General features: G+C 40.8%; 1 protein-coding gene across 1 annotated transcript; it reads right to left on the bottom strand.

The window, feature by feature from the left end:
• Window positions 1–770: 770 nt before the first annotated feature.
• LOC131246825 (vacuolar protein sorting-associated protein 45 homolog) lies at window positions 771–16,520 on the bottom strand. Its single transcript, XM_058247249.1, has 13 exons — window positions 16,298–16,520; window positions 13,068–13,263; window positions 12,849–12,928; window positions 10,334–10,561; window positions 9,982–10,107; window positions 9,751–9,831; window positions 9,524–9,665; window positions 9,210–9,388; window positions 4,275–4,430; window positions 3,147–3,257; window positions 2,942–3,063; window positions 2,339–2,470; window positions 771–1,149 (listed from the first exon to the last, which is right to left on the bottom strand). Exons 1-13 carry the CDS (start codon window positions 16,385–16,387, stop codon window positions 1,092–1,094), a joined length of 1,701 nt encoding a protein of 566 aa, XP_058103232.1. The 5' UTR covers window positions 16,388–16,520; the 3' UTR covers window positions 771–1,091.
• Window positions 16,521–17,271: the final 751 nt, after the last annotated feature.

The following is a 17,271-nucleotide window of genomic DNA, read 5'->3' as shown; positions in this document are numbered from 1 at the left end:
CAGAGGATAGGATTGGTCAATCAATTTAATTGTAGGGCTGTGACTTAGCAATCGTGAGCTCCTCAATTAATTAGGTTCTCTGCTTTATGCACAGTTTCTGAGTGCCTGCGTATCAAACGCCATGCACAGCTGGAGTATCAAATAACTTGCATTTTTTCCTTCATTTGTAGGTTGGGTGATTTTCCATCAATGTTTGGTAACAGTTAAAGGTGAATTGACTTGAATCTTGCGTGGCCCATTAACTAGGGCAGTCCGTACATGTGGAGCCCACTGTTCGGTTATCCAGAATTGGGGAGCACTTAAATATTAGACAGATTGGAAAACCCTAGCAGTTCAATTAGTGGCTAACATGCAGACGGTTGAGATTTAAAAGAAAAATGGAAATGATAAATTCAATCATCCAGGGAATTTATTATTTTTTTTTTTTTTAAAGGATTAGACGGTTTGGATCTCACAATCTCGCACACCTGCCTGAACAGACTGTCTGAGCCCACATTGTACAAAATCCTGCTTTGCGCAGGTCCTGTAATTCTTCTCATCCGTGTGCCCATGACAAGGCAGAGCAGTGCAGGTATGGGAACTAAAAAAAGAGTTCATTTCACATTGGACCGTGCACCTCGTTGCACATGCCCCATCCAGCAAAGATCGTCTAATGGGACCCACCTACAGCTAAAGGTGGAGATCAGATCCAGCGAATGTTGTGAGAAAAATACCTCTTTTTTTTTTCCTTTTACCATCCATTTGCAGGCTACAGATCCACCGATCAGGAGGACCATAAAACTCTTGGGGTATATGACATCTTACAAAGTGGGGCCGACCAGATAACTGTGCACCTCACAAGTCACATTCATGGGAACTCATACTATTATTCTCCTTAAAAATATACATTCTCTCCACCGCTGTCTCACCTGCACAACAAACATTTGGGTGGGCCATGAAACAGATGCCCAACCAAAAGGGAAGAACAATTACAACTTGAACACTATCAGGGAAGTCGTGTTGCGGTTTGAGAAGTCCAGACTGCTGGGTTAGATCTCCTTCATTGAATTTTTAAGCCCATGCTGCTTTCAGAAGAGATCAATGTCCTAGATTCAAACTGCATTGCTGGACCGACATATCCTCTGCGCCTCTTCCAAGTCATGTAAGAACCTGCATTTTACATATATAACACAACAAAATGAAAGAAGAGGAAAAATGTTAGCATTGCGGCCCAGATCTTGTGATAGACATCCAAGCCATCCACTGGTGGAGCCCATCGTGTACATAACTTGGCCCAATAATCAGGCCGGTCAGCCCACGAAACAAGCCACATGAGTGTGGAATGTGGACTGCTGACAATTGTTTTTCAGGTCCAATTGTTTCCACATACATGTCGCAAACGTGTATGAATAACGGTAATGATAAAACAATTAGGGCCCATTTGACACTGTCCGAAGGGCGATTTCAGGCCTAAATGCCGTTTTGACACAAATCACAGTTGATGTTGAGTCTCATCCCTTGCTCAACAAAATAGGTGATAAAAAATGACATGTCAACTGAAAAAGCAAGCTTGAAACCACTTTTTTTTTTTTTTTTCCAGAAACCCCCCTTTCAAGAAGTACGTCCAAACAGGCCCTTAAAAAAGGAATAATACAAGAGGTTTGCTAGAATGCATTGTGAGGTATTACCATAGAATACATCAGGACGTTAACGTATGGATCTGGGGTCATCTTTCAATGATCCAAACCATTCGTATTATGGGAGCCACCTTGGATGTTTGATAACCAAAAACAATTGTTCTGGATAGTACTTCAACCCTTTCATAATTTGACTATTTTCCTTTGAATATGGAAGTCTACATGACCTTTGAATAATCGAAGAGTTCAAATATTTCAACCTGCGAATGTTGTTGGGGTATCCTCCATACACAGTGAGGCCCATTATAAACAGTTTGGATGATTGAAAAGGAACCTAATCCAAAGGAAGTCCCAACGTGTTCTATTGCAATATATCGGGATGGCATTCTAGCAACCCTCTCATACAATAGCCACCATAGCAATACAAATTGGGATAATAGCTAGTGATCCAGACTGTCAACCTGATTTGGCCAACATGTGGATAGACGATGGCCCAAAGAAAAAACCTCCAGATTAGAAAATCTTAGCCATCCAGTCTTTGTTTTTTTTCCCCCACTGAAAGGCAGGACACTGCTTATTTTCTTCTCAAGCATTATTTGGAAGGCTCTGATTGACGGGTCAGGCCAATCAGATCAACAGTGTGAATGACTGGGTCATAGGCCACACTCATACGACTCAAGGCTAGATAATCATGCAAGCCCTCTTATTTCTTAACCACATGCCTTTTAGAATTGAGAATCACAGAACCACCGAGAATGAAACGTGTGCCAGAATTGGTGTCGTTCTGTATGGCCACGGTGCGTGCCTCCTCATATGTTGTACCCCCCACGATGAAGATCACCACCTCCTGAGGCCTGCATAAACATGCGATATATGTATATATCATTTTAACATGTCAGGAGAAAATAGAAACATACCATATGATGGTAATGGTAAAAGCATGCCCAATCCTCATTGATGCATTACCAATAAGATGCTTTTGAATTGCTGCTGCTATCAGGACCACAAATCCATTAATACCTCTAAATCATCTAGAGTATCTTAAAATGTCTTCCCATATCCTTTGAATATTCAAAGTTTTCCTCCCCATGAAACTAATGGCGGGGGCAAAAATGTCCAAAATCTGCCCAGGTTATATATAGTATGTATTGACTATTAAAAAGAGCCAACCCCAAACATTTGGGTTGAGGTTATGATGATGGTGGTGGTGGTAGTGATGATGGTGGTGAACTAGATCAGTTGAAGAGAACCATGCAACCAATTGAAAAGCAGCAACAAAAGCATAGGCCAAATATTCAGGAATCAGACGGATAATGCTGACAAACCTTCCCTGCTGGAAGTGATTCCCAACAAACGGATAGTCCACATCTTTGAGCCGCCCCTTTGTGATGCTTTCCATGGTTTGGAACAGAAGCGGCTGGTGCTGGGTGTAGACATTTTCCACTCCCTATAGCAATCCCAATATATTCCGATATAAGGGCTTAAAAACTGGTGCTCTGGAAGCAGAAAGCATAATCAGTGCAAACAAACCTTAAGCCCACGGAGGGCCATGTTACGAGCAAAATTCAGGATATCACGATTGCCATACAGATCACCAGTCCGTTTATCGATGCCTGCTTGCTTCAAGAGGAATTGGACGAGCTGTTTTCAACGATGACAGGAGGTCAACAGGTCAGAATCCAAAGAGAACAAAACCAGTGTGGATAAAGCTCAATTATACTTGCTTGGCTTGCCGAGCCTCCCAAAGCAGGCTGGTGGCCTTGTAACTGCTGTGAGTAAAAGATTGAGAACACCGAATATATAGCATATCTGGAAATTTTCGGGTTGGAAAAACCAGAAAGTTGCTTTCGAAGAACACAATTATATCTGATATTTTGGGACAGCATGAGAAGATGCACCCAAATCTTATGAAATAGGATCCATGCTGCCCATCATTGAGCCCTGGATTACCATATGCTGTGAAACAAGCAACAGGTACGTGTCCTGATGCATCAGGACCCCATAATTCCTTTTCACAGTTAGGTAGCCCGTCTCCACAATGGGAGTCACCAAAATGCAAGCTGACAGACCAAACGGCAAGATACAAGTATGCTAGAGCCAAAATGTAGAAGGGGCACACTCCAGTAGTACCAGTGCTTACGGTGGTACCAGGAAGATGTGGATCCCACGCAATGTATGCATGTAATCCATACCATCCATCAGATGCATCAGCTCATGTTACTCCCTGCGACCAAAAAACATGCTGATCTGTGAATCAGGTGGGCCACAGAACAGGGAACAAGATGGGAGGGAATGCCCACCCTTGATTCATATGGGAGCTCACTGTGTTGTGTAAACTAAATCCAGGCCATTCAGACCCTTCATCTGGCTTGGAGGAAGGGTTAGGAAAAAAATCAGGATGTTTGCAACTCAAGTGAGCCCCAGTGATAATCAACGGAGGACATGACATCCCCACCTTGTTCCATTTGCTGTGGCTCACCTGAGTTTGGACCGGGGCCTTCCAAGAAACCTGAGGTGGCAGTTTGATGGACTGGTTGGATGGTGGTCAGACATCACACGTGCACCACATTTGCCCAGCACCACCATAAGCTTACGGCGATCCCAGTGCCACTGGAGCGCACCTCATCAAGAAAGGGGACATCAGTTGAGTTACATTACACCAGGCTTGTACTTTGCAGATCGTGAAGCTAGTTTGTTGAAAAACTGCATCAGCTGAACTGGGCTTTCCTTCTCATAGCGCAAAGCATACAACATTACTAGACGTAGACGGTCAATATCGGAAATGCTTTCATCGTCTAGAAGCTTCTTGACAGCCTGCAAAATGGGGACACAGGAAAGAACAATGTTATACAGACCTAATATGCATGTATGTCGACCTAATTCATTTTCAAAGCAGTCAGTGCTACAAACAGTTGTGCTGGTCACCTGAGCTCACGGAGTGAGTGTATATGAACCTTACTTAGCAGTTAGAACATTTTTGGTTTAGAAAATAGCCTGTAAAACCATTTTAAGAAACAGATTCTATTCGGGGTTGTGATTCAACCTCAGACTATGCTACCCAGCCCACATTCAGCATACATATGTGGTCCACCTGATGGCTGGAGCGGCCTGATTTTCTGGGCATGGACCATGCTCGAATCTCACAATAGCATGCCACATCAGTATTTATGGGAAGAGTAGATTACTGAGCCATATGCTAACAGGAGTAGCCATAGTGGTCGATAGAAAATAGATAGAGATTTCAGGTATATGCTGTTGTGTGTGCATGTGCTTTTGTTGCTAGCAAAGAGAAGCAAAAAATCATTCACCATGCTTCTCCAGCTATTGATCATTGTCTATCTTCTGGTGCGGAATCTTTCTAACAGGTTCTCTTGTGAAAAGTAACTTATATATCTAAGAAAGATCGATCAGTGATAAACACGATTCATGTAAAGTGCAAAGGCGGAACATGATTCTTGTAGATGACACCGGTTAGTCGGAATGTGATGACCATTGTTTCTTGTGGTGTGGCCCACTTGATTTTTGTATCTGCCTCATTTTTGGCCTCATGTCCAAACATGACTGGTGGGAGAGGGACAAAGTGGACGTGACACAGCTGTCATGGTGGGCCCCAAAATAAGAAATAAGTGGGCAATTTGGCCCGACTCATGCAAAATGGCTCGACTAGCGACCGGATGAGTCAGTCCAAGTCACAGTCTCTTTTAACCATGGCTGTGACCTTATTTCATGTGGGACTGCTGATGATGGAGAAGGTATGTTTGGTCTTAGTAGCAAAAATACTGGTTTGTGAATAGTAATGAAAACACCTATTGTTTGAGCGGAGGTTTCTCCAAGGGAAAGCTGGATACTTGCATGGGCAACTGAGCCCAAAATGCTCACACATTGTGGTGCAAAACTTACAATTACTTCACTCATAAAATCGCGAATCTTTTGCCTTTTTTTAATAAAATAACAATTTATTAACAATTCACTGGAAAAGAAAAAAAAACATAAATCTTCCTTCTACTTACTATTTTAATAGGCAAAGACAAAAGAAATACCCAACTTCATATCTGAACCATGTATTTATGTTGTGGGTTATGGAGTGCGACTCACCTGGGGACTGAAACTGGAACTACTTGCCCTGACTTGGTCCTACATCAGTGTGGTGACTTCATTTTCAACTCATACCAATACTACTCGGATGATACTGAGTCGTATTGGACGATTCTTCCAGCCGTGATCCGAACAACTAATCTTATCAAAACCTACTATTATGATCCATAAAGATTATCCCAAAAACCATCCAAGCCTCAAATTCCTTTTCTTCTGAGGCAACTGCCTATGTGTAAAAACTTGCATCTTGCACTTTAAATGGGGCATTACTAGGGGTGGGCATCGAGCCGAGTCGAGTCGAGTCGAGGTGGGCCAAGCTCAGCTCAGCTTGTCCATGCTGTACTCGAGTTCGAGCTCGAGCTCGAGCTCGGCCTCAAGCTCAACATTGAAGCTTGGCCTGTTTGCCAAAGTTGTCGAGTCGAGCTAGTGGTTCGAGTCAAGTCGAGTTTACCTCGAGTCGAGCTCGAGCTTGTTGGGTGAGAGAGTAATGGATTCTGTTCCTAATCCTCCTCCATTGATTCAGAAGAGAAGCTAAATAAAAAAAATTTAAAGATACATTTTACATGACGCTCCACCAAGTGAAATTCATTTTTGGTTTGGCCCGGCAACCGGAACAGGGTGTAGTCCATCTTTCAGCAGTCCAGAAAATCCATCTGTGTGGGCCCTATGATAGAAGAACCATGGGCCAAAAGCATCCTCAATTGTATGTTCTAAATTATCCATCATCAAGGCCATACTTTCCAATGGATAGGATTTTGAATAGACCTGGGACAACAGAAGAGTGGGACCCACCTGTATTGTTACTGCTCAGACAAAAGCGCAATTTCCGTTACCTTGCAGATGATTTGAGGACTTGCAGCTCACAAAATATTCAGGAAGGATATGTCTATTCATGTGAGTGCTCCATACAATATACCATTTTGGATTCAAGAGATCGTCAACACCAACATCAAACTCTTCGTTGTTGGGGTGAAAGCAAAGAGATCTCACTTCAACTTTCTCCGCATTCCCCACAACTTTAATATATTTATTAATCGAGCCGAGTCGAGCACGAGTTCGAGCTTCGAGTCGAGTCGAGTTGAAATGCCCCCTGGTCGAACTCGACTCGAACTCAACTCGAGCTTCAAATAATTAGCTTGACTCGGCCCGAATCGGCCATTCAAGCCAAGTCAATCCGAACTGACTCGAGCCAAGTCGAGCGAGTTTTTCGAGCTAGCTTGACTCGTGAACAGCCCTAGTCATTACTTAGTTTTTATTTCACCTCTTCATAAGGTTTTATTCTACCTCTTCGTACCTTTTAGTTTTGGCAGCAATGTCGATGAGAAGTTACTAATAATGTTGTTGTTTGGGTAATGATATAAAAGGCTCAAAAACTTGTGGAAGGCAATCTTTTGAGCAAAATATCAGGCTTAACGAATGACTTTATTTGTATGTTTAATGAAATTTCAGGAGCTAGAATTGCAATCTAAAGTCACCCGGAAGGTGTATTTTGATATAAGCATTGGGAATCCTGTGTTGGGAGGATTGTGATTGGATTATATGATGATGACGTTCCCTAAACAGCTGAAATTTTCCGTGCTCTATGTATAGGTTGGACTATATTTGATTGTGGCGAATTCTTTAGTTTTTTTTTTTAAAAAATCTTTTTTGTGATGGTCAATTGACTGAAAGATTTCTTGTGTGCTCCTGTTATTTTATTGTAAATGGGAGAGAAAGGGTTTGGTTACAAGGGAGAGTAGAAGATGATTTGATGACTAAGGTATGGAGAAGAGTGAGAGGGAGAGGAAGAGAGTTTGGGAAAAATGTTGTTTGTATAACATGTCCGCACACGCAATGTTTTATTAGAATAGAACATATAGTACACTGTAGGAGAAGAAGTGTGCATATGCACTTACATTAAGCGAGTCACTTAACACATACATTTTATATTAACATTCTCTAGACACCCCCTCAAGTTGGAGCATAGATGTTGAACATGATGAAGAGCATCAGCAAGCTGATCCCCGAATCAAACAAAAGAGGTTCCGAATACAGCAACAGACAACCTCAATATGCTTGGTGTGCTCATGGAAAACCGGGTTACGAGCAATATGTATAACTGCTTGTTATCACAATGAAGAGGAATATGAGTTGAATGAGAATAGCCAAGTTCTTCAAGAAGGGTTCGAAGCCACACGAGCCCACACGTCACATGAGCCATAACACGAAATTTTGCTTCATCCAAGGACCAAGCAACAACCGGTTGTTTCTTGTTTTTCCATGTGACAAGATTGCACCTAGGAAAGTATAGAAGCTAGACGTAGAGCAACAATCATAGATACTATTGGCATCGAATTAGCCAGAAAGATGAAGATGACCATGAGATTGAAAGCAGAAGCCAAGGCACAGGGCTAATTTAAGATACCGAAGCATGCGGTATGCAATCGTAAAATGTAAAGAACGGAGAGCTTGCATGAATTGGCTAACGATGCCCACCGCAAAGGAGAGAAATAAGCGAGTAATAGTCAAGTAAATGAGCTAGCCTACAAGACATCGATACATCCCAGGATTAGAAATAAGAGTATCATCATCTGCCTGAAGCTTTTGTGAAGTATCCATGGGGATAATAGCAAGTTTGCATCCTAACATCTTGGTCGTCATGAGAAGATCAAGGGCATATTTTCGTTATGACAAAACCACCCTATATAGGGATTGACCAACCTCAACTCCTAAGAAGTAGCAAAGAAGACCGAGATCCTTGATTTCAAACTTAGTTTTTAGAAATTCTTTAACATCCCACATTCTAACATAATCACTGTCGAACGGTACAATATCATCCACATACACAATGACAACTATGATGCCCATCGATCGACGACATATAAAGAGGGAATGGTTAGCATGACTACGACCAAATGACATATAAAGAGGGAATGGTCAACATGACTACGAACAAATGACATATAAAGAGGGAATGGTTAGCATGACTACGAACAAAGTCGAACTCCATGAGAGCCTGACTAAATTTTTCGAACCATGCACACGGGGACTGTTTGAGTCCATAAAGAGCCTTCTTCAACCGACAATCAATACAAGCATAGGATTGTGGAAAACAACAAAGCCAAAAGATTGATACATATAGACTTCCTCTACAAGATCCACATAAAGAAATGCATTCTTGACATCGAGTTGAAACAAGGTCTAGTGGGAACCCCCGCTTTGCACGGGTCCCTGAATCGCACTGTCCCGTAGTGGGCCCCACCTCATGGCCATTCTACATCTCACAAACCCCACCTCGTGGGTCACCCCACCCCAGCATGGAGATACGATGCATTTTTAGAATCACAACAAGATGCCCCCAAATAATTTGGTTTTATTTTTTGTTGCTTTCTTTTCATTTTCTTTTCTCTGCTTTTGGCTCTGCCAAGTAAATTGCTTCACCTTCAAAAAAAAAGGTCCAAAAGTGGCATGTAGGTGGAGCCATTGAAACTAGTACGCTAAAAGGAATGGTATTAGTACCTCAAAGGCCGTTGCTTGACCCCCATTACAAGCTAGATCTTGTTCTGTTTGTGAAACTGTCATGAGCTTCCGCTCCTCAACGATCTTGATCATTTCCGTAAGCATTGTCACATGCTTTGAGACGTTCCCTTGCATCTTTCGGTACTCAGGGTAGTTGTCGACAAATTTGGCCATGTCTTCTGTAGAAATGTCAAAATAAATAACATTGATGTCAGTCATCTCTAAAGGGTAAAGCTGCAAACTGCTAGGCTCAAATTGCTAGCCTGCCATACAAATTTGTTTTGGTGAGCTCTGCAATATCGCTCAATATGCACCTATCGTCTGAATGTTCTGGTTATTCTTCGAAAGCTGCTGGAAATCATCCACCATATGCTTAATATTCGTCCCAAGATCTCCAAAATTCATGTACATGTTATCTTTAAAAAATGCATCTTGTTCCGATGATAGGACCACCTCCTATAAGAAGCAAATACCATTCAGAACATCCCTTATGAAAAAAAAAGAGAGTTAAAGTACGTAAAGCAAAGAAGTTCAGGTAAACCTGCTGATCCTTTTGAACTTTGCCAATATTTCTCAAATTCACTTTATTGTCTTCAATACCTATCAGCTCATGGACCATTGCCTGTGGAAAGGAATTTAAGAGACCCATGATTACTTAGAAAGATCAAATCTAGGCATCAAGGCAATGATGCTGAAAAGCAATCGTACTGGCCCTGTTCCCATTTATTGCAACAAATTGAGTGGCAACTAGCAAGACTATAATTTTGGTTACCTGATATGTCCACTGATTCAGCAATGGAGTAACAGGGTCATCCCTCCTATCAACTACTAACAACAATGGGGAAATTTCTGTTCTTCTGAAATCAAAAAGACCGCTTTCTTGCTCATACATAAGCTTCTGCAGTATTTATTCAAAACGAAACATGAAGAAGTCAAGGTTTGTCACAACCAACCCATAATACTCTACAGGTTAACACAAATAAAACCCTTGACCACACCAAAAAAAGAAGAAGAAGAATGCTCAGCGCATCTGTCATTTCAAGTTATATTAAGATGCTGCAAATTACATAAGACCTTTAGAGATAAGAAACAAAATCATGTGATTCCCACAATAACTTGCTCACCGCAGCTTCCTGCGCTATCCTTTTTGCAATATCAGAGGTCCGTTGATATCGAATAACGGGTCGACGTTTCATTGCTAAGAAAACCGCTGCAATACCATCAACTACTCGGTCACAAAAATTCTGTGAACTTGAAGGATCCACCATAGCTGGGAGCATGTACAGGTGATTTGAATTAATATTGAAAGTGAAGTGGTAAGGATCAACGGCAACAAAATCTGCATAGAACTCCTGCAAGACCAAGGAAGAAAGCATACCTTAAGATTGGATTTTGGAAATAAATAAAGTTGAATTGCCAAAACATTATGTTGCCAGTGGATTTTAACCAAAATGATTCATGATGGCAAAAGTGATGGGGACATCACGTGCACTCACGCCGCCCTCCCTATGCACGTACGCCAGAAGAAGGGCCCCACTATCGATCTGGATCGATGACGACGTCCAAGGAGGGCCTCCTAGCTAGAAGACAAAGTTTTGATTCAAAAGAGTGGGCCTGTTAGTCGAGAAAAGCCTATCATGGGATCTCATGATCGTGGCCCACTAGTCAGATCGATTTCATATTTTAGGTTTTGCTTATTAATGTTATTTAGAACATCATGGACACTTTAGATTTCTTTGATTAGTTTTTATTTTGGTTTACTTCATCGCCAAGTAATAGGTTACGCACATGGCGCGAGTTTTGGCATATAAGATTTTCTTATAAATAGGCACCCCTTGTAGCTTTTTTCTTCATTAATTGAAGATTAATAAAAATTCTGCGTTTTCCTACTCTCTAAGTTGTGGGGCCTAATTGGGTGCGAAGCCCTCCCTTCATCGAAGGGTTAACTACCATGGTGCAAAGCCACATCTATCCCGATTCGCCCCCATCCATCGCCATCTCTACTACCCAACTTCTACTATCCCTTCTTCTTATTTCACCCCATCATCTACACTTCGAATCAATCATCTATTGCAGCAATTTTCCTCCCCACGGCAGAATTTCAGAATATGGCCCTAAAGGAGGGCTGAAACTTCGGCGGAGCACCATGCACAAACCGTACATCGGATCGAGCTGAGATTTGGGGGTTTTGGAGTCCATCCCTGGCCAATCAGGGCCAAGGTGGCCCTTTTCTGAATAGTGGGCCCCACACACGTGTAGCCAGGATCACACGCGCAGTTGTCTGGATCATTGTTATTGTCCACGCGTGCGGTACTTCATTGGTTCGTCTTTCTCCTCTCTTTCACTACGCTTTCACCCAAAATCCCTAAACCTAACCCTAAATTACTCAAATCTCCAATTTTATGCCATTTTTCTTGCCCTAGGGTTCTCCGAATTGGAATTTTTGAATCCCTTGGATTAGGGACTGATTACTATGCATGTGTAGATGATTATTTCTTATCTTTGAGTATCGTTTGGTTCATAATTTTTATTGATCCAACCCTATCATGTGTAGGCCTGGACCCACATAGATTCCCCTTAATTGAATGTTTGGACTTTTATGTGGGATGTGGAATTTGTGTAATTGTTTCTGAACTAACATGATCTTAAGCCTGAAATGTCGCATATCATATCCGATTTTCATGTCCTACATCAAAAAGTATAAGAATTTTCAATAGCAAAATGATTCATGACGGCAAAAGTATAAGAATTTTCAATAGCAAAATGATTCGTGAGGACAAAGTATAAGAATCTTCAATAGCAATCTCATCACCATTATCAAAGCCTTGTCGCAGCTATTTCAGGTCAGCTTTATGAATCCCGTTTCACCAATCAAACCTAAAGCCATATCCTTGGTAAGTGAACAACCCTTCATATCCCTTCTCACCACCTCAATCCAAGCTTACAAGCTTTTAGATATGGCCTAAGCATAGACCGATTAGGAAATGAGCTTAATTTCAGGCCCAGGGCTGGCCCTTGATCTTGATAGAGTACCCATACCTGGCCCTCAATCTTGATAGAGTCATCCAGGCCCAGCCAAACGTGAGCAAGCTGCAAGCCCAACCCATTGGCAGCCCTAATCATAAATGGCCAATACTTCATTATGTGTAGAATGTCTTTGTGAAAGATAATATAACACATTAACACTGGAGAAACTTCCAAGTCCATGTTCCAAATTCCAAGAGTTGGCAGAAGTACATCTTTCCATGCCATCAAACTATCCGCTCATTTTTTGTGATTCTTGAAAATCAAATTCATTGCCATTAGTTTCAAGGCATGAAATGGCAGTCTAATGAAGTGAGAAATGATGGTAATGGTATATATCAAATTTTGAAGTCATTCAATATGAGTAAATGCCTCCCACAGAGTCCAACGTGCATTGCTAGAAAACACCCAACAATCTGGTAAGAGGATTACTATCTCATGATCAAGTAAGCTCCATTTTTCATAGAAGTTATCAGGTGTCCCTTGTCTACATGAAATCAGTATAAAGATGTCAATTTGGAAAACAAGTGTGCTGACTTTACACTCATGAACAGGAAAGCTTCAAAATAAATGACAGTGGGGATCCCCACTGCTATAGATGATTTCTCAACGCACCTGAACCTGCTGGACAACTTCCTGTTCATCTGAATCAGCCAGAATTTGAATTTGAGTGGTCTTCAAGATGTTAGAGAAAACTGGACAAGAAAACATTTAAAGAATAATCAATAAATGGACATGCAAAATCTTTAGGAGACTAGAATGGCATGTTATGGTGTAAATCTGTCTCAGGAGACTCATGACATGTACAATGCCCAAGGCATTAGAGAATCTTACACAGGTGATACTCTCCAAATCTTGGACTAGCTATTTGGCGTCGCAAATGTTGGATATTCTCCAATGTTGGGCGGAGAAAGTAAACTGCTTTGAGGTGTGCCATGGATTCATTTGACAGGGAATCCACCAGTTCAACCAAAAACACCTCCTTCTGAAGTAGTTGTGACTGAGAATATACAACACTAACAATGCTAACCTGCGTATTATCAGAAAAAATAAAAATCCATAAAAATGTTCTAGACTTAGCATCAGTTAGTAGCTTGGTTCAATATGTTAACGTACATGCAATTAAGCTAGAAACAACAGAACTATGAAAATTATTAACTTTTTTTTTCTTTTTTTTTTTAAAAAAGGGGGCAACGAAACGAAAATGCATTAAAGGAAAAGAGAAAACAGAGGACAGAAAAGAAAAGTAAAAAGAAAACAAAGGAGAGAAAAGCGAAGCTGCTGAGATAGCAGAAACGCCCTAACAAACAAGGAAACTGAAAACAAAAGTGCCCAAAACCCTCACATCAGTTGCCCATTCTATGACCATTCTCTTAGCCCTAACACCCACAGCCGACACAGTAGACGATTTATCATTAAAGCATCTGTCGTTCCTTTCAGTCCAAATGGCCCACCAAATAGCGAGAACAAGTAAGCACCACACGATGGAGTTGAGCTTCCCAAACTTCCCAAAAACAAATCCAATACCTAGGGGTCAGAAATTAGAAGAGCCATCAATCTTTGTCCTTTCTCCAGAAAAAATGTTGTATTTGTGTAGGTGATTAATTGAAGGGTTAGGATTTTCTGAACTGGTAGATATGGGTGCACATGAAATCAATGGTCTGGATCACCAAACCATGGGTCACACTCATACAGAATGGAGTCAACAGTATAATGTAGATGTCCTGATGAATCATGCCCCTATAATTCCCCCTCAAAAAAAGCATCAAGTCAAGAGATAGCACCACTTCTGCATTACAATCAACATGCTATTTGTGACCATTTTGATCATGTTGTTGGTACCAAAGGGATTTCATATCAAGATAATATGGCCTGGGACTTGCACATGTATTGATTTATGAGTTTCAACCTATGACTTCTCCAGCTCGCCTTAGAGCAACCCAGTAGTGCAACTGAAATTCGACCAAGCTGTGTAACATATAGAAGTGGTCTGCTTGTGACTGGTTTCTGTAAATATATGCAACTAATGCAGTCTTCACAAAAATTGGAATGCATGTGAAATCAGATTTGTTTCTACTTGCTGGAAAATAACAGCAAGATGCAGAAATTGTCTGATTCAGTTCTTCAAGCTGAGATATTTTATTGCAGCAAAAAAAAAAAAAAATCTTCTGTATGTAGATTCACTAATCTTCAAATGAATCCGAATTATGTTTGAGTGCAAAGAAATGACCAAAAGTAACAAAAATCATGGGTGAGTTTCCCATACTAACAATCATTTTCTCCACAAAATTTTCCTTCTTTTTAATCCAAAGAGTTGTTTTCTCCACAAAACTGCTGAATGTAGACAAATTATATAATCCCAGAGATCCAAAGTGCAAGATCATTCAAAAGCATGCAAAAAAGTGTTCGAATCATGGCGAGTAATGCTTATGATTTAGATTACCATAAAAGACAGAAGGCAAATATGATGCACAGTGAGATCAAAAAGAATATATATATATATATATATATATATATATATATATATATATATATATATATATATGGGGCATTAGCCTAAATTGCCTCAAGTATACAGGATTTACACTTAAAATTGGAGTGTTGGAGACATCCCACTTCATGTGTCTAGGCAACAAGAATGTGTGATGGACTAGAAAACGCCTCAAGGTTCATAAATTCAACCTTATTCTATAGAAGGTCCATCTTACCACTATCGTTTTTTTTTAGGTGATTTGATCCATTATGTGCGATGCCAAAAGTGTCTCAATTTATTGCCAACCATAGGTAAACTAACATGAGGTTGGCTAATCCAACAAGCCAACAAACGTGTACAACATCCAAGCCACTCATTGGGTAGGCCCCACTTGTATTTTATAGTCCAAAAATCAGTGTGGTCAGAAAACCCTAAACTACAGGATTAAGAATTAAATGTGGATAGTTGGTAAAGTTTTTCAGAACCCCTGCCCAATTTTTCCCCTCAAATTCAGTGGTTAGCATTGTCCGGCTGACCTATTTTTGGCCAAGGTCACATCCACAGTGGGACCGGCATCATGAGAAGACTGGAACTCACATGTTTGCCATGTTCAATTCCATGAGCATGCGGGAAAAACCAAACCAAAGTGCAGCAAACCAATTTTCCTATCTAAAGCAAGGCAGTGAAATTGGAGATGTGGCTCAATGTTCCCTGGTCAATCAGTCACCAACTGTGACCCCTGTTCACAAATTGCAAGGATCAGAACTCTCCCTAACCATTGAATTTCTGAAATTTCCCCATATAGCAATTATGCTTTCCTAACTTCTATTCATAGATCACCAGCTGGAAGGCCAAGATTGTCCTATCAGTGAGAATTTTCTACCATGGCCGGTCCAATGTGGGACAAACCCAAACAAATGGTCCAGAATTTGATGATGGACCATTTAACCACACATCCAATCATTGGATCTCAGAAATTGATGATAACATTCACAGGTGCACAGTGCACTTAATAGATAACCTCAATCAAAAAATAAATAAAACAAATAGATAAATATCTTCGCCAGTCGCTTGCAAAAATCTTCAATTCTAGACACATTTATACAGATAAATAATTGAAATTGATATTTGTGCCGGCCTTGGTTGATAGATACACCCATTTTATCTATTTTACTAACATCGTAGTACAATTTTGTACTAACAAATTACCAAAAAGTGGAAATTATCAAAATGGTAGTTGTAAACAGCTTCTCCCTTCAAATCATTCCATAGCATCTGAATCATCAAATCACATATATGACACGAAATTCAACTGATTTTAATGGAATCCCAGAAACAGGGATCCAAACGATTTTTGAAATATCCAACGGTCGCAAGATCGAGACTCATGAGTGGAAATTATCAAAAATTTTGGTTGAAAATAGTTACTCCCTTCAAATCATTCCATAGCCTCTAATTCATCAAATCATACAATTCAACGGATTATTATTGACATCACAGAACAGATATCCGAAAAATCCGCAACAGATCCAACGGTCGAAAACGCAAGATCGAGAGTCATGAGTGGGCTAAAAGGGGGGTCTAACCGTACCGTCTGGGAATCGAGGATGAGGACCTTCATGCCGGAGATATCCTGCAGCATCCGCCCGACGTAGTCGCGTGCGGCCGAAAACAGCACCATCTTGTCGCGGATTCGAGCAGATCTCTGGAGAGAAGTAGGGTTAGGGTTTCTGATTTTATTTTTTTTCTTTTCCGAATTTCAGAGCTTTGAAACTTCGGATCTGTTTTTTTCAGTTGCTGGTGCCGTTGGGTGGATCAGGCTTTGGACGTAGGTGGCTTGTTGACATCACTAGGTTCTGTGGGCCCCACTGCGATGTATGTGTAATATCCACACCGTCCATATATTTTTAGAGAGCATTTTATAGGATTTTCCAAAAAATAAGACATATCTAAATCTCAAACGGACCACACCACAGAAAGCATTGGTGATGATGAATGCCCACCATTGAAAACTTCTTGGGGGCCACCATGATGTTTATTTACCATCTAACCTGTTCATAAGATCAAGAAAATCTGGATGATCTGGATTAAGGGGAAAAAAATATTATCTTTATACAAAACTTCTGTGGCCCCTAAGAATTTTCCAATGGTAGACGTTCAATCCCTACTGCTTTCTGTGCCACGGTGCACTTGAGGTTTTGAAGTGTATGTTTTTGGGTTCATGAAGTAAAATGACTTTGCAAAATGAATGGACGGTGCAGATATAATACATACATCTTAGAGAGACTTATGAGACTTTGCCACGTCACATACCACACAATCAAGCCTTTCAACTTCCTCCCAAAGAAAGGTACGTGGGGCCCACCATGATGTTAGTGAGATATCCAGCCCGTTCATACATTTTTCCACATCATGCTACACCATGGAACCAAAAATGAAGTGGATCAAAAACTCAAGTGAGCTGCACGGTAAGAAAATGTGAGGATTGAACATTAACATTCGTGGGCTATGGAAGTCCTCTATCAATCTAATACCCAGTGTTTTCAGTTCATCTAGTAGAAATAC

This window comes from Magnolia sinica, chromosome 5, assembly GCF_029962835.1.
Source record: "Magnolia sinica isolate HGM2019 chromosome 5, MsV1, whole genome shotgun sequence".
Classification (NCBI taxonomy): Eukaryota; Viridiplantae; Streptophyta; class Magnoliopsida; order Magnoliales; family Magnoliaceae; genus Magnolia; species Magnolia sinica.
Note: the sequence above shows the minus strand (reverse complement) of the source record. Positions and strands in the feature narration are given on the sequence as shown.